At 43.4% G+C, this 18,184-nt stretch overlaps 1 protein-coding gene across 5 annotated transcripts in view; it reads left to right on the top strand.

Annotated features, from left to right (window-relative positions):
- The window catches only part of KIAA1210 (KIAA1210 ortholog), a 292,927-nt gene that overhangs the window by 138,069 nt on the left and 136,674 nt on the right, over positions 1-18,184 (top strand). For all 5 annotated transcript variants that reach the window (XM_073599308.1, XM_073599311.1, XM_073599306.1 and 2 more), the window contains one exon: positions 13,344-13,550. In XM_073599308.1, the coding sequence (XP_073455409.1) occupies positions 13,344-13,550 (207 nt within the window). The remainder of the gene's footprint in view (positions 1-13,343; positions 13,551-18,184) is intronic.

Below are 18,184 nucleotides of genomic sequence, written 5' to 3'. Positions count from 1 at the left end.
CATGTGATATTTCAGTTTTTTCTTTTTTAACAAATCTGCAAAAATGTCAACAATTCAGTGTTTTTCTGTCAATATGGGGTTGTGTGTACATCAATGAGGAAAAAAATGAACTTAAATGATTTTAGCAAATGGCTGCAATATAACAGATTGAAAAATTTAAGGGGGTCTGAATACTTTCCGTCCCCACTGTATCTTCCAGATAGTGGATTCCTTTATCTTTCCATATATTTAAGTTGATGTCTGGAATTAATTGGCTAATTGCAAGATAGGAAGTTTTTTAGGGGTAGTGTTGTGCCAGTGTCTTGCCGAAAAAGTTCCCCCGGCTGATTAGGACCCCCCTGTATTGCGCATGCACCGCACTTGCGCAGTATGAAGCTTGCCGAAAAAGTTCCCCCAACGGAGAGCCGCCGAAAATAGCCAAACATACACAGCTGGGAGTCAGCTGTACACCGCACCTGCGCAATGGACACCACATTCTAATGCCCCGTACACACGGTCGGACTTTGTTCGGACATTCCGACAACAAAATCCTAGGATTTTTTCCGACGGATGTTGGCTCAAACTTGTCTTGCATACACACGGTCACACAAAGTTGTCGGAAAATCCGATCGTTCTATACGCGGTGACGTAAAACACGTACGTCGGGACTATAAACGGGGCAGTGGCCAATAGCTTTCATCTCTTTATTTATTCTGAGCATGCGTAGCACTTTGTCCGTCGGATTTGTGTACACATGATAGGAATTTCCGACAACGGATTTTGCTGTCGGAAAATTTTATCTCCTGCTCTCCAACTTTGTGTGTCGGAAAATCCGATGGAAAATGTCCAATGGAGCCCACACACGGTCGGAATTTCCGACAACACGCTCCGATCGGACATTTTCCATCGGAAAATCCGACCGTGTGTACGGGGCATACCAGACGCTCCCGATGCTACCAGACAATGCCGCACGCTCCCAATACTCGTGCAAACAGCTCTTCCCTTTCATTTAATATTCAACCTCTTCTGTAGCATCCACCCCTTACCACGATCTGACAGTAATACACCCGCCCCTTGCAGAGTAGCACGAGCATCGGGAGCGTGCGGCAGCGTCGGGCACAATGTCCTGCTCATTGCGCAGGTGCCGTCTACAGCTGACTCACAGCTGTTCAGCTTCGGAGATTTTCGGAGGTTCCCTTGTTCTTCGTACTGCGCAAGCGCTGTGCCTGCGCAGTACAGGGGGGTCATTATCCGCCTAGGAGAACTTTCTCGGCAGGACACCGGACCATTTTGGGTAGTTTCTAAGTTGGACCCATGCGCTTATTGAAGCTAATATAGGAGGGGCTAGTTTGCTGTCTAAAGAGGAGTTGTTAAGGTGAGCTGTCATTAGGAAATCTCTTATGCCTCGTTTCCACTGAGCAGATGAGTTCAGGTCAGTACAGTTTGGAAGGCCTAGAATGGTCCGGCCTAATCAGGTGAGCGTTTCCACTGCAAGTCGGACCACCAGGGGCCATACATGGGTTTAGAAAAAATGCCTAGCATGGTGTCACACGTCCGCCAATCAGTGGAATGTATCGTAGCTCCGCCCTAACCGAACCGTACCATTTTTCTATGGCCCCACATCTGAAGCAGGACCCTGAATGGTGCGGTTCGGTTCAGTTGTATGGGCTGCTTTCATAATGGAAACACTCAAAATAGCGTACCATACCGAACCGATCCACTCAGTGGAAACGAGGCATTAGAGACCCCTTAGGTATTTGTTTTGTTCTATTTCTTTCCATAGTGTTTTGGAATCTGGGATTAGCCAGTGTTGAAGTTGTGCCAGTACCGTTGCGAAGTAGTAGTCCTGCAAATGCACATGGCCCACCCCCCCCCCCCTGCTCTTCTGTGCTTGATTAATCTGCTGAAAGCACATCTGGCTTTATTCCCTTGCCATATGTATCTTTTCAGTATTGGTTGCAGGGAATTAAAATAATAGTTCGGCAGTGGGATGGGAAGGGTTCTAAAGAGATATAGTAGTTGTGGTAGCACTTGCATCTTGAAAGCTGCGAGTCTATCCAACCATGATGGTTCATTTCTGGCTAGTAACTTTAGTTTAACTAGAGATTTCAGAAATTGGGTATAATTAGCCGCTATTAGGTCTTCTGTTTTAGGGGTCAATGTGATACCTAGGTATTTGATCCCTTCTGTTTTCCATATGTAAGGGAATGTTTGTTCTAAATTTTTTTTTTTTTTTTTTTTAGTCTGTTCTGAGATTCCTAAATTTAGACTATATGACTTGGTCTTTTTCACTTTGTAGTATGACACTGTTAAATGTTTGTAATGCTTTGTGGACCATGTTCAATGAGGTGTCTGCTTTCGTGAGCATCAGTATTATGTTGTCTGCAAACAGACTGATTATATGCTGTCTTGGGCCTATATGTATGCCAGTAATATGTTGGTTTGTTCGCAAATGGGAGGCTAATGGTTCCATTAATAGGTTAAAGATCAAAGGGGATAGTCCCGTTTAGTAATTGTGAATGGGGTAGAGAGTGCACCTGAGATGTATACTTGAGCTGAGGGCTGAGTATATGGGGTCTGCAGTACCTGTGCTAGAAATTGCCAGTGTATTCTGTCAAACGCCTTCTCTGCATCCAACGCAAGGAGCAGAGAAGGCGTTTTGTGCTTATTAGCTATATGGATCACGTTGACCAGGCGTTTGGTAGTATCCGACGTCTGTCTCCCCTTGGTAAATCCTGACTGGTCTATATCTATAATGGTAGGTAGGATGTCCATCACTCTAGTAGCCAGCAGTTTTGCATACATTTTGACATCATTATTAAGTAAGGGAATAGGCCTAAAGTTTTGCGGAGAGACTGGATCTTTACCTGGTTTGGGTAGCGCAATGATAATTGCCTTGAGCATCTCTAGAGGTAAGGATGAAGAGGCAGCAGCAGAGCCAAATATATCCACCAAATGTGGGGTCAGAATTTCTTTGAAGGTTTTGTAATATTTCCTTGTGAAGCCGTCCGGACCTGGGGATTTGTTGAGTGGCAGTGAGTGTATAATTTGATTTACTTCTGTTTCCGTGATTGGGGAGTTTAGTATGTGAAGATGTTCAGTAGTCAATTTAGGTATATTAACTGTTTGTAAGAATGTTTCTATGGTATCTGGAGTTGGTTGAGGTATAGTAGTGTCATTTTTAAGGTTGTACAGTGAGCTGTAATAATGACTAAAGGCATCGGCTATATCTTGAGGGTGTTGGTGTTTTATCTGTGTCTTCGGGTGTATGATATGTTGAATGTGTGTTTTTTGTATCTGTGACCTCTTAACTGTTTAGCTATTAACTTTCCTGCTCTATTGCCACTCGTGTAATATGCTAGTTTGAGTTTCCTGGCGGCTTTTTTTAAAGTCCTCCAGGAGCAGTAGTCTAAGCTCTGTGCGTAGTTGTGTAAGTTGGTCTATCAAGGCTGGGGACGTCTTGGTCATGTTTTGTTTTTCCAATAATTCAATTTGGTTAATGATTTTTGTGATATGCTGTTGCCTCATCCTCCTGACCCTCGCCCCTTGTTGTATTAAGATACCTCTTGCGAAAGCCTTATGGGCATTCCATATGGTGAATGAATTTGAGACCGATTCTTGGTTGATTGTAAAGAACTCTTTAAGCTGTCGTTCAATATAGAACTTGGTCGGACCATGCTGGAAGAGGTGGGGGTTAGCTCTCCACATGTAGGTATTTATGATTGGACGATCCCTCCACCGATAACTTCACTGGGGCATGATCCGACCAAGTAATATTATGAATTATGGCAGATTTACACTTGAACAACAGCTGTTTGTCCACCAAGAAGAGGTCTATTCTGCTATAGGTTTTATGACTGCGAAAAAAAAGAATGGTCTGTCTCATTTGCATTCGGGCACCTCCAGGCATCAAATAGTTCATATTTAAGGAATAGTGGTAGTAGAGATGTCGGAGAGCGTTTTGGATTGGAAGTAGAGTCTAGAGTTGGGTCAGGGGTAATGTTGCAGTCCCCACAAATTACCAATGTGCCTTGTTGGGTTAGGCGTATCTTAAGTTCATGAAAAAATGTGGTTTGTTTAGCATTGGGTGGATATGTTTACCACCATGAAAGTGGTAGAGTTGATGTCGCACATCAGTATTATGAAGCGACCTTGTGGATCTATGATGCTTTTATGTAGTTGGAAGGCAATTGTATCTTTGTTATCATCACTCCCTTTGTTTTTTCTTCCGCGTTGGCTTAGATAAGTGGAAATTTTGGGTGGGTGCATTTTGGCGGTGCTTTGGTTTGAAAGTGAGTCTCTTGGGTGCATACGATATCACAGTTCCATTGTAGTGCTTCTTTCCATAAAGACCTGCGCATAGCTGGATGGTTGAGACCCTTAGAATTAATGGTCAAGAAATTTACCGCCATGTGTAAGGGGTGGTAGATAGTATGTGGTTTTGTGTGCTGTTTATATCGCTTACAGTTGGTGGGGTCCCGTCATGTGGACAAGATGACGACGTATCCTCAAGAGGTCTGAAAGGTTCTGGGTTCCTCTGGAATTGAAGTGGTATTTCTGACTGAGAAGGTAAAAAAACATATTGTGTAAGAACAAACGGTCAACATAACTGTGGCTGAATGCCAACTAACAAGAAAAGTGGTTGGGTGTGACTGATAATCACTCATGTTGTAACGTGGAGGTAAGAAGTCCAAAGAAACTTTTTTTCAGATCAGAGGTATTCCCTCCCAAGCGGGTTAAGTATTATTAATTTTGCCCACAATAGGGTCAATTGTGAGTGCGGGCATTTCTATGATTGACAGTGCGCCATTCAGACTCAGATCTTGTAGTGGGACTACCTTGGCTTGAGTGCGGTTGGAGTTCTGGAATGTTCCCCTATGTATTTAAGAGCGCCATGCCTTTGGCGACAGTCAATCACGTATTCCTTGCCCTCCCTTGTGACGATCAACTTGGTTGGGAAACCCCATTTGTATCTGAGCTTATGGTTTCTGAGGGCTTTTGTGATAGTGTTCATGTTTCTGCGCTTCTGTAGGGTGTATTGTGATAGGTCCGCATAAAATTGCAGGTTGGAGTATGGTGATGGGGTCTGGTCTTTTTGCCTTGAGGCTGACCTAAGCCTCTTTCGTGTGGTAGAAATGTAGTCTTAGGATGACATCCCGTGGTACATTATCTGATAGGAAGGAGGGTTTAGGAAGTCTGTGGATCCTATCCACTGTGAAATCTAATGCTGACATATTGAGTAAGTGTGGAGAAGAGTTCCGCAGGTCTTGTTTGACAAATTCTGGGACCCCTCTGATCTTCACATTATTTCTCCTGTATCTGTCCTCAATGTCCACCATTTTGGCTTTTATTCCTTCTGTCATCTTCTCTACCTTCATTAGCATCAACCAGATTGTTAATTGTGGTGGCATACCCCCATCTTGTGTTCTATGTGGGACACTTTATCTGATACAGACCGGAGTTCAGTGCTAAACTTGTGGATACATGAGATCATATCTGAGTGAAGCGAGCCCCTTAGTGAAACTAATCTCTTTCAGTATTGTGTCTAGAACAGGTTGGCCATTAGTGGGGAAAGTCCTATGGAGTCTGGAAACTCCCTGGTGTCATACCCTTAGTCTGGGAGTGAGCTCACCTCATTGTTGGTATCCACCTTGAATTGTGCTTTTTCAGGGCTCCCCGATGATGGTGGGGATTGTGGTCCTTTAGGAGGGCTGCTTCTTTTTTTGTGCATCAAAGTGTAGCGCTAGAGTGCCAAAATAAATAACCATAATTGATGTTGTAAACATAAGTAACATAGTAAATTATACATATAACGCATGTGATGTAAAATAAATTTAATAAAATAAAGTCTCTAGAAATCTCCAAGTGTCCACAATGTGCGGTGATTAATCGCAGTCCATTTTGAAGTGGGATGGTCTTAGTCCCCGTGCACAAAACCAATAAGGTAGATGGAGGGTAAGAACACCAGTGTAATAGTGCCACCACCAGAATAGATGCGGGCTTACCAGAGAGTTTGAACTCAAGAGAATGTACGTTCTATGAGTCAAACAAGCTTTGTATTGTCAGCAGACAATGGGGGTGGAACCTTGGAAGTCATCAGTGATTGGAATCTGAAGTCTCCAGAGCCTTCATGGAAGGATCTTTTAAATATCTGCTTTACAGGTTGGCCATGTGAAGATGATATGACTTTTTCCAGTAGCATGGAGTGACTTATCCCAACGTGTTTCGCCTGTTAGGGATTCCTCAGGGGATGTTTCTTTGAACATTAGATGTGATACTCTGGAGGCCGGCACCACTGGTAGCGTTGTGACATCACCTGTAGCTCATTCCTACACTTTACATCATGTGACTTTGTCAGTGGCCATCAGCTTGTATCTGCAAATGCCTCCGCTTCTTTTTTGTGTTCTCCCCTGTTGTGAGCTGGGCTGCAGCTGCTGGCGTGGATGAGGAGCCGGCACCATTTTGCTGGAGCTCGAGGGGGAAGAACTCTGTTAAGCGCTTGGGCCGGTTCTCTTCCTTCTTCCTCCTTGGCATTACTGCACTGTTTCCTGGGTGTCAGGGAGCTGGATTGCCTTGTTTGGGTCAGTTTAGATGGCCCAGGTGGGTCGCTATTCGCCACTGTTGTCCTGCTGGTGCCGGAGCTCCACTACTGCACGTCCATCTTGGACTCTGGCTAGCTCCGCCCCAAACCCAAAATGTATGCAGTGGAAAAGCTGAAATTGGCAGATGTGTGTCCTGAGTTTCACTGGTGTTTTACTCTAGTGTTTTGTACTGCCATATAATTTTTTTTGGTAAAATGTTTGTTGTGCCAGGCTCAGCTGTCTACCTTGGAACTGTGATTTATAAACTTTTTTTTGTAACGCTACCTCCATACAGCTGGTACTAATATACGTTGTCTTCTTCCATTTGTAATAATTTTTTCTTTGGATGTTTGCATCCTAATACGTTCTTAACAATCCTCCTACATTTCAGCTTCAATTTCAGAACAGATTGCATGATGTCATAGTGGGGTCTCTGTGCAATTCAGGCAGATCATGGTTGGTGAGAGGGGCTGGCATGGTACTCTACATAGCTTCCTGAAATCAGCACAGCACCCTGCCTCAGTACTCCTCTCAACAGCCCTCTGCCCTAATGCAAGCAGTGGCCTGCCCCTGGGGGGTGTTGTGCAGAAATCAAGGTGCCTTGATGGATAATGTCAGTTTGAAGGAATGGGTGTTCCTAGACATTAGCATGCAGACCACACTAGGTAACCACCTGCAGTGGCATCACTATGGGGGGGCAGGGGGTGCGGTCCGCATCGGGTGACACCCGCCAGATGGGTGACACCGGGGCCGCCACTACACAGTGCACTATATTGCGTGCACTTGCAGAGCTGAAGCGTTGCAAGCAGGACATGTAGCCATGCGAGGGAGGCTGCCTATAACACTCGCCAGTCCGTGAAGCTAACCCTCGGATCTTCAATACCTCCTTCAGCTGGGGTTGGTGGGCGAAGCTATGGGTGTGGCTGCCTCCTCCCACAGATTTCTTTACTCTAGCTGGTCGTACGGCTGAAGGAGGAGAAAGTCGAGGACACAGCAGCCTTGAGTGTCTTTATCTGCAGCTATGCTGTAAGGTACTGCAAATTGTCACTGCATATATCCCTAGCCTGTCCTATACTGCCCCTATACCCCCCTAGCCTCCCACTATACCAACCTATACTATCATTTACAGGGACCGGTTTGGGGTACGCCCCGTGACCGTGCACTGCCCGCAGGGCGCTGGGCAGGATACATGGGGGGTGGTGGGGGGGGGTGACGCCATGTTTTATCGCACCAGGTGACACCAACCCTAGTGATGCTACTGCCCACCTGTGATGCTGAGCCCCTATGATTTGTAAGAGCTAAAATCCAGTGAATAAAAGTGCATCAGGGACAATAGAGCTAGGGAAGAAAGCGCTAGATGCGTTAGATGTTGCTAGACGTCCTCCAGTCACGAAATGAGGCAGGTTCTATCTTGCTGCAGCTGCTAATGCACACTATAAGAAGCTCTGTGCAGTAAAATCAGAGTAAGCAATTTCAGGCCAGGAAAGGAGTCTGTATAACTGTGCAAGACTTAAGGTAAGATTGGAATTCAGCTTTAAAAGCCTGCATGTCATTAACACTGTGATTAAAGATGCTAATAATTACATTCATGAATACAGTAAAATGATTGTCATGTGTGAATTTTGAAGACATTGCTAGTGTTTTTCTTCAGGGAGGAATGAAAGCAATGCTAATGTTTGATGGATGTAATGAATCTTTCTCATGATGGGAGGGGGGGTCATGTAAACAACAAAATGCTGAGGGTGGATATTTCATGTCTCTAAACTATGGAAATCCTGAGATTTTTGAGCATCTGCAGACCAGACTATGGAGCAGAGCCATTTTTAAGTCCCTCTCAGATCTATGCATTCCTTTGTGTTTCAGCTGCCTTGTTCTTTGACTCATTTGTGATTTGCTATAAACAGTTGATTCTTACACCCTGTGTATAGAAGCCCCCCCATATATGAAAGTGATGCGTTTTCCAGCTTGGAACTTCTCCTGTACAAGGTGCCTGCTGATAGATGACAGTAATGATGTGTCACATGCCACTTTTCATGATTGTTGCTGTGTTCAGAGCTACCCTCTTAGCCACCTATGAAGTCTTTTAGGTGAAAATCTTTGTGTGCTAATGTTGAAGAGCCCTTTCCATTGAGAGGCCATAGTAAGTATAGAGGGCTACATCACTAAACATTTATGTGAGGCACAAAAATGAACTGCCTTTCCCACTAGCAAAAGATGCCCCTAAGGCAGGCCTGTTTCTAGGGTCCTAATAAATCGGGAGCACCTCTGGTAACACAGATTCAAATGATGAGGGTCTGGTAGGATACTATGATGACCACAATGGATCAAACCTAAGACTAATGTAGCGCTAACAGCGCAGGGACCGCTGGTTTTAACTGGTTCAAACAGTACAAAGGCCACCAGCCACCCAAGCAACAGTCCATTCATACAGGATCCAGTCTAGGGGTTGGTTCGTGTTTTTTTTTTTTTTTTTTTTTTTTTTTTGTAAATTTATTGCTGGCAGAACATGGGGATAAGGATTAGGGCATAGGATACTCCAAAACATGTAACACATAGCAGTTGGAGGACATTCGTCTCTCTAAGCAAGTACAGATGGTGAACAGCCTCCGGTCCCCAAAGCTGAAAACCATAGGGTGACTTTCTGAGTAGGCTAATACTTCAACTGAAGATCATGAAGCAAAGCTCTTTGACATATAATAGTGTTTAGTGGACAGTCCAAGCCATCACAGCTGAAGACCATGAGGTAATTCTTTAACGGGTTAGGGCCTCACATCTGGGGACCATAAGGCAAAAGTCTTTGGCAGAAGTGCCTCTTCTTTCATAGTGGTAGAATACTAGGCATCCTAGGGCCTCACAGCTGGAGGCCAAGAGGCAAATCTTTTGGACATCTGGGCGACTTGCGCCAAGCACAGTGATCGGTAGCCAGTGAAGGTTCCCAAAACAGTCTACAAGGGTCAACTACTCACAAGTCCCCAGGACAGCTGACGGCTTCCAGCTTCTTCCAGACAAAACCTAGTGAGTGAAATGGCGCCTCACAGCACCAGATTCCTGGTGTTGTAGTTTTGCAGTCAATTTCTGGGTAAAGTCTATTTACTCCTGGAGCTTATAGAGCTGCATGGTCTATCGGCTGCTTGGCAACAGCAGCACTGCACCTCTGGAACCCTCCTGGGGAGGTTGAACCCTGTTCTTCAGTGTCTGACTATTTATCTCCATCCAATCCACCCGTTGGACACATAAGGGCCTGGTATGGAATTTGGAGGGGACCCCCACGCTGTTTTTTATTTTTTATATTTTTTTACATTTTGGCACAGGGTTCCCCTTAACCACTTCAATAAACTGTGTTATATATACTACACTGCCTGAATATCTAGTCTACACTAAATGCAGAATACATAGGGAATGTGCCATTCCCAGGGAATGTGCCCTATGTGCCAGGGTCTAGCAATACCCTGACTCAGAGGAGAATAGGCTAGTATTTGTTTAAAGGGTAACTGCACTTTTGTGGGAAAAAATAAAAACAAATTATAGCATAATCCATTGCTACACAAGCCGTATATTGTAATGTTTTTAAAAATTACCTTTTTCTTTTCAATCTATAGTGTGGTCATTTTCTGTAAAATTAAATATGGAAACCTGAAGGCGTTCTGTACACAGATGGTGTACGGAATGCCCATCCCCCCAGAATGTGGCTAACTGATTTTCCCAGAACTCTGCACTAACCTACAAGTCAGATTTTGGGTATCCCTGCAACAAAAATGTCAAATTTTTTGTTGCGCTATTACCAAATCGCGTATAAAGGGATGCAGACCCTGCAACTTTCCTCATTAGGACCCTGCAAGTGCAGCAGCTGAATGATCATTATAAAATCATTCCCATTCACGTTAATTTTGAGGATGGACAGACAAATGGCTATTTCTGCAGAATAACAAAAGTTAGGAAATCTGCAACAAAGTTTGTTAAAATACCTGCAATGTACCTAAATCACCCAGTGTTGAATGCTTTAAAAGTGGAGTTACTCTTGAAAATATTTGCCAAAGACACATTTTTAGCTTTGTATTTCACTTGTATTCATTCTGTTTCAGAGGGGCACAACACACTTCAATTCCATTTGGGAAAGCTTTGTAAATTGGATTTTATTGGTATAAGGTTGTAGAAGAGTGAAAGCATGGGTATTCCAAGTAGCTGGAGGCAGTGGACAATTATGTAAACCTGTTGTTTTGCCCTGCATGGGGAAAGCGTTTACTTTCACTTGCTGAAAGGAGTTTTATATTGGCATATATAAATGCTTGCTAATTGAAGGTTTATATGTATTTTTCATTCATTATCATTTTCTGCAGAAGAGTACATAGAACCATTTACATCAATCCCTGTCTTATGAAGGTACTTACGATCTAATGCCCCTAACAGACACACCCTGCAGGGTCCGTCGTAGAAGGGGGTCAGTTTAACTATCTAATATTTTTTTTAAATGTTGGATGAAGCTAGAGCACCAGAGTTAAACTCACATAAATACCATTATAACTTGCAGAACACCATGCGGAGTGGGATTTGAACCTAAAAACAGAGCTTTAAGTTGAGTGTTAGCCATTAATGTTGCAGAGAATGTTTGGTTTTTTTTTTTTGTTTTTTTAAGGCGAATGAAGAGCTAAACAGAAGTGACATGACCTCAATACTGCATAATTTAATTACTTTTCTTACCCTTTTTAACCGTTTTTTCCTCCTCCAGAATATAATTAAATGTTAAAATAAAAAAAAAAATTAAAAAAAGTGAAGACTCCTTGCATTTTAGTCTGATAAACCCTTGCTCATCGTTTTTTATACAGACAGTTGTGAAGGTTCCTTAACATCTGTTATTTCTGCGATACAATACCTATTAGGTTTGAGGGTCCTGTTAAGCTTGAGGATTTCGTTTTATTTACTGCAGTGTCACCATCAGTCCTCCAAGTAATTTTGTGAAGCTGCAGTGAACTTACTGTAGAAGGTGCTGTAGGCTACTGTAGTCAGATGAGTAAACCAGGCTCAATCCAGGTCTTTTATCTGTAAGTGGTGCACCACTAAAATGCATTATAATCTCGGTCTATTGTTTTGATGGCTGAATGACAGAAACCCAGTCACAGTATATATTAAAGGTCTATTTTAGTCATATGGTTTCGGAAGAGTGTAACTAAAGTCGCCAGTTACAGTGCCAACTTTAGTGTCTGTCTTTTAGTCTGTCTATGAAGCATAGTTGTAATTACAGATGGATAAAATCTACAGCATAGCTAATAATAAAACCTCTCCTCTGGTGTAATTGTGGGCTTGGATAGTCTTTATACAGTGGTTTTCCTGGCCAAGCCTTGAAATTTTAGTTTTATAAAGTTAAGCATAATAAGTGGATGCCCAGCTTGTGATTAAACCCTATTTAGATACTGTTATCGGAACAGATGGTGCTTGCTGTGTACGTCTTGAGGATAACTCTGGCAAAAGGAAAGATTAATGGCATGGCAAGATCTCAGCACAAATGCTAAACATCGATGCCAGATGTTCCATGCAGATTATGTCTATTTTTTCAAAATGTAAAGCACTAATATTCACTTTTATGTCCTGTTAACTCCTTGACAAGTAATTATTTAGCCATGTTCTAAGTCACTGCTTGGGCTGTCGCATGATTTTCTTTTTTCTCCTGTAATGTTTTCCTTTTGTCTGTCCCCGCAAACCTCACATCTGGTTTTATTAGGAAAGGGGCTGGATACAAATATGAAGACTACCCAGAAAATAAAATTCTTTGCTTGGGCAGGTCCTTTCACAATCTTGTCTTTTGACATATAAAACACCTGACCTAAAAAAATAAATAAATCATGGCGGCTTCCATTGCTGACCTCTGAATATTCTAGTTTCCTGGCTGTCATGTTCAGCCAGCATTGCATATCAGGCTGGAAGGAAGTACATGAGGTGATGAAGGTTCATACTAGTTATTATATACTGTTTAAATTTATAAAAATTGACTTTGAATGGTCAAACACAAATTACAATTAAATTAACTTGTTAGTCTCCTGGCGGCTGTTTGTTTATACTACAGACTATAATTACTGCCAAGTATACAAGAACCTTTTATGGGCCATATAGGGCCCTCCATTGGAGACTCTCGCTCCCATTGAAGTCTGCTGTTTACCATCTGATCGACATGGATATGGCCCCCTCAGTTCCTGGGCGGGATGTTCATAGTCCACCCCTGGCTATTCACACTATGTGTACAGTTTTAACTGATCAATATACGGCTTGCACCCGCTACCGAGGGAAGTGAATTTTTTTCACGTAGAGCATTAGGATGCAATCATGACCATTTTTGTTATGGAGTTATCCAACTACCAACCATTATTTGTCATCAATTCTAATAGGTTTAAGTTACCCCCATTTTGGTATTTTGTGTCTGTATAGTTTACTGGTACACATTTTATGAATGCTATTATTGCCATGTGATGCTGCTGTGTGCAATTATCTGACCTATGTTTTTAATTATGTACCATTCTTTGGCTGGAATGTACTATTACAATAAACATGTGTTCCTTCTTATATACTTTGTTTTTTGTTTTTATGTACTATATTTACCAATGGCTATATTAATGGTTTACACAAGATTAATGTTTGGTAAGATTTGATAATGAGGTGCTTGTGTGGTGGGGTGTTTTTTTTTTTTTTTTTTTTCTTTTTTTTTTTTTTTTATCTACCAGTTGTAGTTCTGCCTTTTTGTAGGTGACCTGCTCGAAGGATAGAAATGAGAACCTTCTTTTCTTGTCTTTACAGGAGTTTTGTGAAACCTCTTCATGTCCCATCAGTCCACTGAATTCTAGTACCCTTCTGAGTTCCAACTCTCCAGGCAGCCACTATTTAGTAGATTTCACAGCTCCACCAAGTTCTGTGGCCTGTCTGGATAATTCTGCAGCAAAGCACAAGATTGCTGTCAAGCCAAAGAAGAAAAAAGGACCAGTCATAAATATACATCGAATAAAGGTATTTTTAAGTAGTGGTGTGTTTTTTGTTTTTCTCTTTTGTCCTTCCGCATTTATACCTATGAGATCAACTTGATTGATAAGCTTCAGTAAAGCTGTGGATACAAAGGTTCACAGAGGAACCATATGATCAGAATATAAGAAATCAATATTGTGAATCGACAACCTTCAAAAGTCTATGCTAAACAACATATTGGAGGGCTTGCAGAATCGCTACAGTGAGGGGGGGGGGGGTTATTTAACCCCCTGCTGATTTTGTACGTTTGCCCACTGACAAAGAAATGATCAGTCTAATTTTAATGGTAGGTTTATTTTAACAGTGAGCGACAGAATAACAATATCCAGAAAAATGTTTTTAAAAATAAAGCTTCATAAATTCATTTGCATTTTAATGAGTGAAAGAAGTATTTGATCCCCTATCAATCACCAAGATTTCTGGCTTCTAGGTATCTTCTATACAGGTAACGAGCTGAGATTAGGAACGCTCAAAGGGAGTGCTCCTAATCTCAGCTTGTTACCTGTGTAAAAGACCCTGTTGTCAGAGAGGTTACCTGGTTGGGCGTCGGTGTGCACCGGGGCGCGTTGGTGCGCGCGTTCCTGTGCGTGCTGGGGCGCGTGCTTCTGGGGGCACTGGTGTCTGATCCGGCTGGCCATGGTGTGCGTGGTGGTGCCCGGGCATGCGCGCCCGCCTACGGGCATTGCTATACGTGTGCCTGGTGGTGCTGGTGTGCGCGCCGGTGTCCGGGGGTGCGCTCGGGCGCGTGTGGGCATCTGTGCGTATCGGAGCACGGCGTTTGGCGCCAATCAGCCTATTTAGGTTTACTACAATCTCTGATCAGTGCTGCCTGATCAACAGCTCTTGTGCCAAGTTCCGTGATCCTCTCTGTGTTCCTGTGTTCCCGAAGTTCTGATCTGTTACGACCCGGCTTGCCTATTGGACCTCCTTGACTGCTGCCTGAACCTGACCCCGGCTTTTTTGACCCCGCTTTTGCCTGCTCCTCTTGTACTTCTGCTGCCAGCCCGTTGCTGACCTCTGCCTGTGTGTGACCAGCCCAACAGCTCCTGCTCAGCGTCAGTTCCCAGTGTTCCTGAGTACTACCTGCTGCTTGGAAGACCACCTCTCTTCCGGATCCTTACACCAGGCCATCATACCACTCCACACTCGTGGGCTTCCTGTCTGCTCTATCAGGGGCCCCGAGTCAGATATGTAAGGGAGCCTACCCTCTGCCCAAGCGGACTCACCGGTCTGGTAAGTGGGAGACCTGACACCTGTCCACAGAAGCAATCAGATTTCAATCTCTCCGCCATGACCAAGACCAAAGAGCTTTCCAAGGATGTCAAGGACAATATTGTAGATCTACACAAGGCTGGAATGGGCTACAAGACCATCGCCAAGCAGCTTGGCAAGAGGGTGACAACAGTTGGTACGATTATAAGCAAATGGAAGAAACACAAAATAACTGTCAATCTCTCCTCCTCAGTCTGGGGCTCCATACAAGATCTCACGTTATGGAGTGTCAATGATCATGAGAACGGTGAGAGATCAGCCCAGAACTACGGGAAAATTTTGTCAATGATCTCAAGGCAGCTGGAACCATAGTCAGCAAGAAAACAATTAGTAACACACTACACTGTGAATGACTGAAAACAGGTCCTCCTGCTCAAGAAAGCACATGTACAGGCCGGTCTGAAGTTTGCTAATGAACATCAGAATGATTCTGAGGAGAACTGTTTGATGGTGTTCTTTGAGTCATAGACAGCATTCCTCCTCCTCCAAACATGGAGGTGGAAACATTAAGTTTTGGGTGTGCTTTTCTGCTAAGGGGACGGGACAACTTCACATCAATGGGACAATGGACAAGGACATGTACTGGCAAATCTTGGGTGAGAACCTCCTACCCTCAGCCAGGGCATAGAAAATGGATTGTGGATGGGTATTCCAGCATGACAATGACCCAAAACACATGGCCCAGGCAACAAAGGAGTGGCTCATAAAAAAGCACATTAAGATCCTTGAGTGGCCTAGCCAGTCTCCAGACCTTAATTCTATAGAAAATATGTGGAAGGAGCTGAAGGTTCGAGTTGCCAAACGTCCGCCTCAAAACCTTCAAAGGAGAAGTCCAGCCTAGGCTCATTCGGCTGGGCTTCTCTAATGGGTCACAGGAGTGCAATTCTGTTTGCATTCCTGTGACCCGTTTTCAGCAGAGAACGGTCTGAAGTCCACTCTCTAACGTCACCAGGATCAGTCCAGGCACTGCATAATCCCGACTGCAGAAGTTGGCCAATCGGATATACCATGGCAGGGAGTTCTAGAGGATGGGAGAGGCTCTGGAGAAGTCCCTGAAGGCGAGCATAAGAGGAGGTAACAAGGGAGCTAGAGAGCAGGAGGTCCCGGGAGGAGCGGCAGGGACAATTTGGGCGATATCTGCAGATGAGGTTTGTGATGTAGCTGGGGCGATGTTGTGGATGGCCTTGTATGTTGTGGTTAGAATTTTATACTGTGGGGTAAGGGAAGCCAGTGAAGGGATTGGCAGAGAGGGGCAGCAGTCACGGATCGATTAGTGAGGAATGTTAGTCTAGCAGCAGTATTCATAATAGACTGAAGGGGGGATAGCCTGCGTAAGGGTAGGCCATTAAGGAGAGAGTTCCAGTAGTCAAGGCAGGAAATAATCAAGGAGTGAATAAGTTGCTTTGTGGTGTCATTAGTCAGGAAGGGTCAAATTCTGGAGATGTTGCGGAGGTTAAGGCGGCAGGATTTAGCCAGTGATTGGATGTGGGGCCTGAAGGAGAGGTCAGAGTCAAGGGTTGCACCCAGCACCCTGCCATGTGTGGAGGGACCAATGGTTGTGCTGCTGATCTTAATGGTAAAGTAATGGGGGGGGGGGGGGGGCGGGAAGGAGGAAATATAACAAGCTCACTTTTAGAAAGATTGAGTTTGAGAAAGTGGTATGACATCCATACCGATATGTCATTCAGTAAGTTTGAGATCTGTGAGGAGATTGAGGGGGTGAGTTGAGGAGTGGAGAGATAGATCTGGGTGTCATCGGCGTAGAGGTGGTATTGGAGGCCATGGGAGGTTATCAACTGGCCCTGGGAAGATGTATAGAGCGAGAATAGGAGGGGCCCACGGACGGAGCCTTGGGGTACCCCAACAGAGAGAGGAAGAGGAGCGGAGGAGATGGAGTTGTAAGTGACACTGGAACCAGGATAAAGCAGAATCGCAGAGGCCAAGGGAGTAGGGTAGTTTGCGAAGGAGGAGCAGGTGGTCAACTGTGTCGAAGGCAGCAGAGAGGTCTAAGAGTATGAGTATGGAGTAATGGCCATTGGTTTTAGCAGTTCGTAGGTCATTGGTGAGTTTTAGTAGGGTAGTATGAATATGGGATAAAAAGAATCCCATACTTTACTTTTAATGACTTGGAGAGGATCTGCAAAGAGGAGTGGGACAAAATGCCTCCCTGACGTGTGTAAATCTGGTGGCTAACTGGTGGAAACATCTGACCTCTGATTGCCAAAAAGTTTTGCCACCAAGTCCTGTTTTGAGGGGTCAAATACTTATTTCACTCATTAAAATGCAAATCAATGTATAACTGTTTTGAAATGCGGTTTTCTGGATATTTTTTGTTTTGTTGTTTTGGCTCACTGTTAACATAAACCTACCATTTAAAATTTAAATACTGATAATTTCTTTGTCAGTGGACAAATGTACAAAATCAGCAGGGGATCAAATACTTATTTTCCCTCACTGTATGTCAAGATAACTAAATTTGGTGGTGCCTCACTTAGTAGATAAACCATGAATAGAGGTGGGTACCATCATTCTAGTAGAGTTTAGAGGAAAGGATGGGTTTGACTAGGGCTACTCCAAATGTCGTTGCCTAGCAACACCAGCACGATGGGAGGACTATCTCCGTACCCAGTGATTGGAAACGTAAGGAGTTATATTAAAAAAAAAATACATTTATTGGGAAAATATATATATATAAATTACAGTCACAACAAAAAATAAAACAAAAAGTAATACAAAAGAATTTAACAGATATGTGTTCTAAAACTCAACTGGTGGGTGTGGCTATCACGTAGAACTAGATTAATGGAGAATGATGGACAACCGTGTAACTCGCCAATGGAAAATCAATGGGGGCCATTAATCTAGTTCTACTTGATAGCCATAATGAAGCTATTTAATCTGTTTACTATTTTACTTTTCTGCGTAACTATGAGATTGTATTTGTTTATTTTAGATGTTCTGGGTATTACCTGCTGAAGAAGCGACAATCGTCGCAAAACTTGTTGAGGAATAATTCCTACCCACATCATTGTTCCCACCCACCAGTTGTGTTTTAGAACACACATCTGTTAAATTCTTTTGTATTCGTTTTTTCTTATTCTTTGTTGTGACTGTATTTTTATATTTTTTTCCCAATAAATGTATATCTTTTAATATAACTCCTTACGTTTCCAATCACTGGGTACCGAGACAGTCCTCCCATCGTGCTGGTGTTGCTAGGCAACAATATTTGGAGTAGCCCTAGTCAAACCTGTCCTTTCCTGAAGATGAAGTAAGTTTTCTTTAAGTAGTCATATAGATCCTGAAAGTCACTGGAAAAAGGGAAGTCTCCCACACGTGCACAATAA

This window comes from Aquarana catesbeiana, linkage group LG09, assembly GCF_042186555.1.
Source record: "Aquarana catesbeiana isolate 2022-GZ linkage group LG09, ASM4218655v1, whole genome shotgun sequence".
In the NCBI taxonomy this organism is placed as follows: Eukaryota; Metazoa; Chordata; class Amphibia; order Anura; family Ranidae; genus Aquarana; species Aquarana catesbeiana.
Note: the sequence above shows the minus strand (reverse complement) of the source record. Positions and strands in the feature narration are given on the sequence as shown.